General features: G+C 33.4%; 1 protein-coding gene across 1 annotated transcript; it reads right to left on the bottom strand.

The window, feature by feature from the left end:
• Positions 1–9,325: 9,325 nt before the first annotated feature.
• Positions 9,326–11,647, bottom strand: LOC132041146 (7-deoxyloganetin glucosyltransferase-like). Its single transcript, XM_059431963.1, has 2 exons — positions 10,933–11,647; positions 9,326–10,426 (listed from the first exon to the last, which is right to left on the bottom strand). Exons 1-2 carry the CDS (start codon positions 11,450–11,452, stop codon positions 9,489–9,491), a joined length of 1,458 nt encoding a protein of 485 aa, XP_059287946.1. The 5' UTR covers positions 11,453–11,647; the 3' UTR covers positions 9,326–9,488.
• Between the last annotated feature and the right edge of the window lie 239 nt (positions 11,648–11,886).

Consider the following 11,886-nt stretch of genomic DNA (forward strand, 5'->3'; position numbering starts at 1 on the left):
GGTTTTTAACGAGGCAACAGTCCAGAAGCCTGTCAGACTCAGCAAATACCGAGACCTCTAGAGAAGCTAGTCAGATACCAAAAATCGATATTTGAATCCTCGGTACCATGCATTCATTCAAGTACCGGGGGGAGATAAGGGAACTATAGGTGAACAAGCGAGACCTCCAAGCACATACTTTCTTGAAGATACACACCGGTGGGTTGGGACTCCCGGTAAGTAGCGGATCTGCCTTGTTCTCTTCCTTTTGTACATCTTATGAAAATTCTGTAAAAGCCCCCAAAATGGCTTATGCATCAATAGGATGGCCAGCTTATGCCAGAATTCAGAAATGAAAAAAGAATCCCCACTTGTTTCTCAATTACTGTCGACAAGACATCTTAAAAAAACGTTTAGGGTAAAACCGAACTCGAAAGTTGCACAGCCCCAAAAAATCGCTTCGAACACATGACACGGCCTTGGAGCCTCTGAGCGTGCAGGTTCCATGAACCTTTGTGCTATTAAATGAGGTCGAGACGTCCTCCTCATTAGCATCGAAATCCAAAGGCCATCATTTATTGTGAATTGGATGATTAATTCCTGGTCGCAAAAAGTGTTCCCGAAAGTGACATTCCCGAATTGAGTTAAGAATGTTGACCTCAAACACTAAACGCAAAAAGAAAAATCGTGCACCGGTCAACATTTCCTAACTTAAACACCAACACCCGAATATGAACATAGTTCTGGTAGACGGGCATAGCGCTCACACCCAGACGGTTAAGTGTTAAAAATAAAAAAGCCAACAAGTCATTCTTGACCGCAATTTTTGCAAGCAAAACTCATGTCAAAGTGTAAAAGCAAATATAAAATGGATAAACAAATGAACGATTTTTATTCACCAAGAGCATAAAAGATAGATGAGCTCAAAAGCCCAAACAAAAACATTCAAAGAGGGCACAAAGCCCCAATATCATGCAAAAACAATAAAAACCATGGTCAAATTGGCAAGCAGGCCGTAACATCCAATAAAGGCACAAAGGCCTACAAAACATAAGCATGAGCATAAGCTAAGTAGGGGGAGGAATATCTTCACTGTCCGAGGAGTCGGCAGAGGCATCTGAAGGAGAGGGTGTCTCATCGTGGAGGTCATCCAGGGCTGCTTTAGCGGCTCCTACATCCACTACGGCATCCACCAGGGTCGAAGGGATGTCTGAAATACGACCCTTATGAACCTTCGCGAGAGTATTTACCCGGGTCTTCAAAATAGCAAAATCCTTAATGATGTTGGCAGCATTTTTGTCAGCAGCCCGACGAAGTCGCAGCCGGTTAACATGAGCTCGGAGTTGAGCCCGGGAATCCACTAGTACTTGGACCCGTCCTCGAGCGACTGGCCCCCTCCATTTCAGCTTGAGCCTCCTTCCCTTAAAGTTCCTAGTGAGCGACCGTGAGACGTTGAATATTGCTCTCCCGATAGGACAAGGCCTTCTTAGCCTCCTGCCACCGGGATAAGAGGGCAGACTATCGAGACACAAACTGTGACATGCCGGCCCGCAGGCGCAAGTTCTCAACTTTCAACCTCTCTATTTCTCCGGAGGTAGTGGAGAGTATTCTCTTGACTAGATCAATGGCAGAAAAGATTTTAGCATGGCCCTGAGCAAGAAGATGAGAATATGACTTAGAGGCTCTGATAGGGTGTAATAAAACCTTCATGTATGAAAAATAAGCAACTTACACAAGAACATTGAAATCAAGGCTCTAAACGAGGAGACTCATGCTTTAGCAACACATGTGACTTGTTATTACCCGTTGAGCTTGTATTGTTAGAGTGTATACTAACTCAAAGTTGGGTTCCCATCACTTGTGTTTAATTTAAGGATTTCAGCCTTATTCCTTGACAATTTATTTGTATTGCATTTTTTCTTAATAAATCTTGCAAGATCAATATAAATTATTTTCAGGACAGATTGAAAAGCTATCTTTTACATAGGCATGTCACAGACACATATGCCTAAACTTCATTGCATATCCAATTATTGGCTACTCTAATCGTAGCTTCATTAATTATATAAATATCTTAGAATGGCTGCATCAGTTGTGGCCACTACATTGTAACATCATATTTCTCAACCATTCTGCTTCTTTTCAAGCATTTGTATGCCAAATATATTCTTATTCCATTATGGAATACATGTCTATTTTGCTGTTCAAATTATAGGTCCTTTACTCCCATAACAAATCTGACTTATATGAATTTTTATTATTAACATCAGTTGGTTTTTCACTTTAAACACTAATGGATCGTGCACTTTCTTGTCTTTACAAAGGGTTGCCCTTAGTCACGTCTTATCTTATTATGAAAGTTACAACCACTATCTTATCTTATTATGAAAGTTACAACCACTCAACACGAGAGAACATTACATTTCAAGTGACACCCTTTCATGAAGGAACACAACTTTTCTGAAAAAGACGTATGGCCAACCATATTCAAATTTCAAACTAGTTGTTTCATCAACTAGTCGTCATCAAGACCGACCAAATTTGAATTTATTCACAGGCATGTCAATATGTATCAAAAATTTTGTGGGAGTTGAAGAACTATAAATTTTAATAAATTTATATCTCAAGTTCTTCAAAATTATATTAAACATTAAATTTAATATTGACTTTTAATCATAAGTCGAATACCCCACACTTTTAATAATTCAATACTTTCTCATAATTATATGAAAAGCCCATCCCGACAATGATGTTTAAGCGCACAAAACTCAAATGGAAAGGAAACAATAAATTATTTAAGCCACCATTCATTCATATCCACGTCTCTTCTTAAAGGTAGCATATTAACTCTAAACATTCTTTTTTTAAAAATGACTAGAACTTTGGCTCATCTATATATATATATATATATATATATATATATATATATAATAAAGCTAAGCATAGATAAGGTGACGTGACATCTCTTTATGACCTCCAATTGCATTTATCTTTTATCTCCTTTTTTGACGATTTCTACTCATTTTTCTATTAATTATATTAATTTATGTTTAATTTCTTCCTTCCAAAAGGAAGAGTACGTGTAAGTTGTAACGGCAGTAGTAACGAGCACTAATGCACGTAATGGTGCAATTATTGGGTAACAAATAATTTTCCTTGACTTACTAAGGAAAGCATTGTTGTGCTCCCGAAGCACGTATTGTTTTTGCGGAATTCTGATCCAATGATGTTGCTGGTATACGTATGTGTTTTACGGTGTTGTTTTTTCTTCTTATTTCTTTGCTTTGTTTTGATGTAGGGGTTTTTGGCACCAAAAGCAGTGGGGTGCAATGGAGCACTCAATGTGATAATTTTGATATTTTGAATGAAGATGATTATTTTTATGAGTCTGAGTTAAGTTTGATTCTAGCCATTTTAATGACCGTTTTAGTCCAATTTTGATCCGAAAAAAATATTTTGACTTTGCAATATTTGATTGATCATAATTTTATATATTTCATTGACTATAGGATTTCCCAGAAAATTCATTATAGGAATTATTTTAATAAAAGTTTTTTGGTCAAGCATATCCCCGTTGTTTTTTAAATTAATTCTGCGAATACATAAATTTAGAAGAATAGTTAGCTCCAATTAAAAAGGTAGCTTTCGCCTATACAAGTGTTCAAGCTGAAAATGGTGTTAATCAGACTTGATCAGGTGGACATCAACTTTTAGGTGTGTCAGGACTATTTTCCGTAAGAGATGTGTTTTAAAATTTTAATTAACTTTATAAGTATAGTAAATAAAATGCATAGACTGTAATTTTTATTGATTTTTTGTCATCAATCAATCTTTAACTTAAAATGCCTTTTTAAGTTATTCTTGAACAACTTCTCACATTGATTCTACTTAATGCCGTGCGGTCTCAATTATTATAACTACTGTAAATAATTTTATTGCTTTTCTTTACTCGGTCTGTATGAGATTGTAATTCTTTTTGCTTTCCTAAGTTTTTTGTTTTAGGTGCCATCCATAGACGATCTCCAGGCTAACAAACATGTGGTTTGTCCATATTTCCTTTTGTTGTTCTTTTTGTTTTATTTATTTCTTTTTCTTTTAATATTTTTCCATTTTCTTCACAGAAACAAATGTCTTTTAGCTAATATGCAGGGATTTATGCTAATATGGTTATGTTGTCGTTGTTTTATGCAGGGATACTATACTTTCATTTTACTTATCAATAATAAAATACATTATGCAATTTTCCTTTTTACAGTAAATTTAGGAAATTTACGATTATGTGGTAAATATTGTCATCTTCTTGCTGGAAACAAATGCTTTAAGTTAAATGTACAGATTAATTTAAATTCTGTAAAGACCTTAAATAAGAGAAATGGTTTTGAGATTGATGAATAAAATGTCTATACAACTTTTTGTAGATGTAAACTATAATACTATAGGGAATGAAATAATAAAAAACGGTTATTACTTTAATATAACAGTGACAGGTAACTATATGCAAATGTGCCTAACTTTTCTTATTAAATATAAATTTAATTAAGGATCTTTTCTTCTCTTTGGACAATCTACTTTCCTAGAAACCAAGTCTTGTGATGAAAAGCTAGAGAAAACATACACACAAAGAATTGATAATTAAATGGATCAAAGCTTAAAATCCAATCTTTTTCGCTTGAGGACTATAAATAATATTTAAAATTTTTTAAATTATCATACTTAAATGATTAGTTTTAAGATCTAATGAGATTGTTTATGACTGTGCGAAGCATGGATAAATTCCCTAGTGATTATAGTAACAGACTGCCAAAATTTGACGTCATTACATGCATTAATATAACTGCAATTTCAGTTTTATTAATTTAGAAAAGACTTTCTTTTCCTTGTAAATTAAAAGTTTGATCTTTTTCCTTTCACCAAATAGAAGCATTTATATGTTTTTAGTGATTCAATAGTATAAAGCAATACTTTCATGATCCCAAGATGGTAAAATCTTTCAAAGTACATATACATACGATCTGTTATTTGTAACTAAGGTTCTTAATTCATATCATCTCATAACAATTATGACCTCTATGCAATATAATTATGCCAACTTATAATGATTTGTTGGTCATGGAACAACAAATTATTGTATGCACATCAAATATGTTATTTTTAAATTTAGCATGCATTTTAAGGTCATCACAAATGAGTAATCTACCCTAAAATTAATGAAAATATGTTTCACAGAAATCACAAAGGGTAAAAATTCATAAAATAAATAATAAGCGGGGTTGAGAAAATATAACCCAATATTTTGCAATTTCTTCTTGATCCATTGCTTTGATGTAGTGATCATCTTTGCCGTCAAAATTATTTCTCATATGAAAAAATCTTTTGATTTCCCAAAAGGCGAATCCCTTTCGTTTTGCACCTTTTCACATTATATGAAGAGGTGTGTGTGTGTTTTTTTTTCTCGTGTCTTGGCCATATATATGTGGCAATCCATTACATAACCACTGATAAGAAGAGAATTTCACTTTGCTGGATCAATAAACCCATGACATCAATTGCAATTCAAAAACCCTTTGAATCAATTGCTCATAACTTTTGATTTCAATGCTGTAGGAGTTTTCAAATATTCCGTCGTTGCTTCAAGCAGTTAGTGGTATTAGATTCACAACAGCAAACAACGCTACAAAATACGACACCATCTAACTTTCGTTGCTATATCCCCCTCCTTTTTTTCATGGCAGGAATATCTTCTTCATAATACAGTAATATCTCTTTAAGATTGGTAGAAAAATAGGTAAACATAATAGAAGAAGAAATGGCTTTGAGGCGTGAAAAATCGACTTTTCTTAAAGAGATATTGCCCGTATATACAGGTTGGGGAAAATACAAGCAATTCCCTTCAGGATACAACAAAGCCTGTATTTTACACCTGCAGATTTTTCCATATCCTACTTCAAGAGTGTCCTTATGTTCATAGAATTTGAGAGATGACTTTTCAGAATAGTCATGCCCTTTTATGAACACATGTGTCGATTCAATTTAAGACCTCTTATATTACAAACTATCTAACAGATAAAAGCGTATCTAAGGAGATGTTGATCGATGCATGTGGGTAGGGGTGTACATGGACCGGGTTGGTTCGGATTTCTTAAACACCAAACCAAACCAATTGCGTCGGGTTTTTAAATTTATACACCAAACCAAACCAATAAAATTCGGGTTTTTCAACCTCGGGTTTTCTTGGGTTATTCGGTTTTCTCGGGTTATTCGGGTTTTTTTTTCCGGAATAATCTTGATACAAAACATATAACTTTTACGTCAAATATTTCTTTAGTCCTAATAAGATACAACTATGTAATTAAGGTGTTTTATAAGAAAATAACACAAAATGTGAGAAGAGTGATGACATTGTATTAAAATATTCAACAAAAGCTAATAAAATCGGTTAAAATAAATATTGCTAATTAATAAGCCATAAAGAAAATGACCATAATCTAAAAATACTAAGTCATGCTAAAATAAGTACGGCTAATAAGTATTAATTACATGACAACGAAAAAAAAATTAAGTTACGTATTTTCACTCTCTAAACCAATTATGCAAAACTAAAGAATAGATACCCAACATTATTGTCATTTCTATGGGTAAATTGAAATTCTTTTGTTAGTATTAGTGTTGAGTTGGTTTTGGTTTGGACTTTATATGAGCACTAACATCCATAGGATATAAAACTTATTTACATTCAAAAATCCTAAGTTCAAGCTTGAATAATATGATAATAGATGAAAAACTATGAAAAAAATTAAGAAATATTTATAAATTACATTACAAATAAATATTTTTATGTATAAAATATTTAAAAATTGAATACATGTAATGTCGGGTTGGTTTGGTTCGGTTTGACTTTTTAGCTAAAACCAAACCAAACCAATTATGGTCGTTTTTTTCCCAACACCAAACCAAGTTAAACCAAACCACTAGTCGGGTTTTTTTCTCGGTTTGACTCGGTTTATCGGTTTGGTGCGGTTTATCGGTTTACTTTGTACACCCCTACATGTGGGGAAGGGCAAAAATACACACACACACACACACTCATTCTGGTTCATATTATATATCGTTTAACCAGGGGCGGATCTAGCTTGAAAAAAAAAAAAAGAGGTTAAATTAAGTTCCTTCATTAAAAAATTATATTGTGCAAATTATGTAAAAATTACTATATTTAATTACATATAAGTTATTGAATTTCCTTGATATAGGAGAAAGTTCTAGCAATTAAAATGGTATAGGAAGTTCGAATATCGCTTTAGGTTAAACCTGACTTGATATATCGACATCATTATGCTGAAATGCAAACTTCCAAAACTCTGGATAGGCATTGGACCACAAAATTGCTTATTGGTGCAATATTCATATACTTCCTTAAATAAAAAATAATACGTAACACAAAATATAACCTTACTTTTAACTGTTTCCATATAATGTTATGGTCCCTATTTTTCTTGGTCTCATTTGGGAAAGTCTTGTCAATGACGGCAAATCATTTGTTCTCTATCTACGACATAAATGGAGTCCATTATGCCGACTCGTTTCTGATCATAGTAACAAACAAGTAACGGAAGATAATTGTGCATGCAGAATTTTAAATAAATAATATCAATCTATTATCACAATTTAGCTCATACAATTTCTATACGACAATTTTATGATTTTTGCATTATTTATTCAAGTTTATCGGCATATTATACAATTATTTATTAAAAATTATTACTCCTTCATACGTACTCAATTTATATGACTTTTCGCTTTTTTAATAAATTTTTGACTAAACTTTTAAGTCAAATTGGATTAGATTAACTTAATATTTTAAGATTAAAATTTATATATTTTGAAAACTACATAAAAAGTACTATAATTTGCAACTTTTCTCATATCAATTTGGTGAAAAAATACATCTTAAAATATTTGTCAAATTTGATGCAGTTTTAATTTAAATTGTCTCCATTTGATCATTGATAAGCAAAAATGTACATCTTGAGTTTGGCATCCCAAACTTTTTACATGATCATGGGATGGGACTATCTTTGTAGGTTAGCTTCTATGTATGACAACAAAAAATTGCTCTTAGTTAGATCAGTAAGCTAACCTTAGGACTATGTGGTTCTCTCCTTTATGGAGGATCAAATACAAAAAGAGATGGTTTGACTGGTTTGGTTCTAAAGCTAGGCATATTTCATCTATCTACATTTATCAAGCCCTTGACTATTCTTTGGTAGATCAGTGAAAGAGAAAAAAAAATTCTTTAATATATATATATATATATACACACACACTCATTGATTGCACTTATTGATATGAAAGAATAGTAGATATATTGGCTGTTTGATATGTCTAGCGGCAAAGCTAAAATATTACATTTATGGGCTCTAAATTGTAGAAAACGCAGTTTATTGGGTTTTTAATTAATTATTTATACGTGTAATTAAAGTTAATTTTTAATATATTCTTAAAGTAAAATATAAATATATTCTTCCAAACTTATAGATGAAGCTCTAGCTCCGCCTCTGAATTATGCCGACTTAGTTCGTTCAGATAACTAACTATAAGATCAGTTGTTTGTCTCCAGCAATTAATTGGAGACAAGGATAATAGACATGAAGTCACGACTACTGGGACTTGAAAAAGAGCGTTCTGAACGTTGTAATCAATTATGGGCGTTGACTTTTGCTGGGAATGGTGCCATGATCCAGATTGTGTGTGATAAATACCCATATGCACCTACCATACTTGATAAAAAGTTAAAAACTACTCTATATAAATAATTTAAAAATCTTAGAAATAACACTCTTAGTCTCCATCAGTTTCAACTTTCATACATGCGACAATATTTTTGATTGAATACAGACTTTAAGAAAGAAAAAAATCACTTGTACTCAGGAATATGTTATAAAAAATTATGTAGCTATAAAAACTTGTCATCAAAGTAAAATGAAAAATTTAAAGTTAAATTATTTATAAATATATAAATATGTCATCTTTTTGGAATATACTAAAAAGCATAAAAAATGAACCAGGGATTATGTATTTTATTTAGTTTGCAGTTATCATTATGAAAATATAAGCTAACCTTTTATCTATCCATCCCAATTTGCGTGACATTTTTTCAATTCTCGAGAGTCATATGACTAATCTTTGAAGCTAAATTAGATCATGTTTTTAAAATTTTGATTTTGAAAAACTATACGATAAGTAGTATAAGCTTCTATTCTCATGTCAATATGATTTAAAGAATAACTTTTAAGATATTGTATAAAGTTTAGATAGTTTAAATTTTAAAAAACAAAAAGTGCTACATAAATTAAAAAAATAGAGTATACTTTTTTCTTTAAGAAGAACAAGACTTATAAGCAAGGGCGGAGCCGGACAGAGCTAAGGAAGTAAAAACAACAGTATGAAAAACTCTTACAAGAACACGAAGGAAAAAAAGATAAAATGTCAAACAAGTTAATAGCTTCTTTAGCTTAATGTTTGGATGCAAGAAGAATGTCATTGACCACCTTCTCAATGTTCACATAAGATGACCCTGAATGTTCTTTAGCAGAATTTTTAGCCAAATTCTTCCATTCAATTGCCTTTTTCTTCATTTCTTTGCCTTTTTCACCAACCATCAATTCCCTCACAAGGCTTTCCACTTCATCCCTTTTCACATTATTGTCAATCTCCATTCCAATACCCCATTTAGTAACAGAAAACCAACAATTTGTCTGTTGTTCCGCGAAAAACGGCCAGCAAATCATAGGGACCCCATTGCTAATACTCTCGAGTGTCGAATTCCATCCACTGTGAGTCAAGAACCCTCCTATTGCTGGATGGTTAAGTACTTCTTCTTGCGAGCACCAACTCGCAAGCATTCCTCTGTTTTTAGTTTCTTCCACGAATTCGGGTGGAAGAATCGATTCATAACTGGATACAATATCGGGCCTTATGATCCATAAAAACTCTTGCTTGCTATTTGCAAGTCCCCAAGCAAATTCAATAAGTTGATTAGGAGTCATAACAGTGATACTACCAAAGTTAACATAAACAATAGAGTTTGGTTCTTTTGTGTCAAGCCATTGTATACACTCTGGTTCCTCTTTCCATAGGCTTGATCTGAGTCCCTTCAAATTCTCGTCATCAACGTCTTTGATGAGTAAATTCAATGGCCCTATTGAGTATACTGGCGGAAGGAGAGTTCGGAGCGATTCAAGAACTTCACTCTCTAGTGTCTCGAAGGTGTTGAGGACAATGGCAGAAGCTTTTCTTGATCTCTCTGTTTCTTGGAGAACAAATTTGATCATGTATTCATCTGGATTTGTAGTTCTAAAGAAAGTTGGAAGATCCCTTAAACGTATATCTTTCATGCCTGGTATGAAATCCAAAGTGGTCTCAAGGTACCCATTTGTCAAGTCACTCGCATCTACAATTTCCCAAAGTGAGAAAAGGTCAAAACACATGCATATATATAAATGGAGAAGGATTTAGCTAAATGCATCAAGAATACCAATAAAGCCTTAAATGGTAGCTAATGTCTTTTCATCCGTCTAAATTTGGTGGATAGTGTTGGGTGGTTAACAATATCATTCCATGTTAAGTGAATTTTTGGGTTGTTTCAGCCCAACAAATAGAGCTAGCAATGGATATAACTTACATTCTACGGGCGTTCTACTGAATCCAATAATTTTCACGGAACATGGATACATGTGTAAGAATCACTAGTTTTTCAACAAATTTCAGAGAAAAATATGTTCAGCATAAAAACAAAATCTTAAAGGTTGAATCCATCAAGTTCAAATTCTAAATTCACCTTTAAATAAAGTTATATGATACTTGTTCTACGGAGGTGGCAGGTACTCCCGAACACTACCATCATATAAACAAGGACATCAATAAAGCCTTAAAGTAGGAGAAAGTGTTTATATATACCTTTAAGGGGAGCATATCCTTTTTCAATAAGCATGGAGTAGTGCATGTAACCTAAGAAACCACAAGCACTGGTGGTCCAGAACAGAACTTCAGGGACTCCCAATTCTTGTGCAGCATCTAAGGTGAAGCTCATGCAACCATCCGAGACGATGCACGAAACAGGTGGCACGTTCGACGTGTATGTATCATTGAGCTTGCCAAGAAGATCCTTAAAAGGAACCAAGCAAGTTTTAGTTGTGGATTCACATAGAGCCGGTATGTCTTGCGTGGCATCAGCATCACAAGGTGGAAGACCATCAGGAATGGTCTCGAATCGGAATGAAGAAAAGCCGTCGAGAGCATTAGGGCCACGAGACTTAAGGAGACGCCTATGGTTAAATTCGGTGTTGACAAAAGTTATGTGAAAGCCTTTGTGATGAAGGATTTTGGCTAGCTTTACCATGGGGTTAATATGGCCTTGGGCAGGGTATGGTACGCATACTGCATGTGGCTTGTTTAATTCAGCACTAATTGAACCCATTCTTTCTCTTTCTCTATATAAAATTCTCGAAGGGGAAATGAAGGATTTTGTATGCTTTTTGTAAGAAGGATTGAAGAAGGTAGAGATATTTATAGGGTAAAAAAAGAAGTCAAGAAATGAAGAAAGTTGCTAAAAAGATCAGGCCAGAAGACTGTTTCCAAAATGGGAAAGCTCTGCAAATTTGATTTGAACAGGCTGGAACTAAGGCCGGTTCGGAAGTCAAATATGACTTACTATATTATATACTCCATATTCATTATTTTTCCGATGTCATCCAACGCATCATATATAGTTGGTTCAACTTGAAATCTTTTATAAGTTATGATGATGGTGATAATATTATTATTAGTACCAATAGTTGTGCAAAGAGTTTAACTTTTATACAGTCGCATCGTAAAATAATTTTTATATTATCAAGTGATCACTTGAAATAG

This window comes from Lycium ferocissimum, chromosome 12, assembly GCF_029784015.1.
Source record: "Lycium ferocissimum isolate CSIRO_LF1 chromosome 12, AGI_CSIRO_Lferr_CH_V1, whole genome shotgun sequence".
Lineage (NCBI taxonomy): Eukaryota > Viridiplantae > Streptophyta > Magnoliopsida > Solanales > Solanaceae > Lycium > Lycium ferocissimum.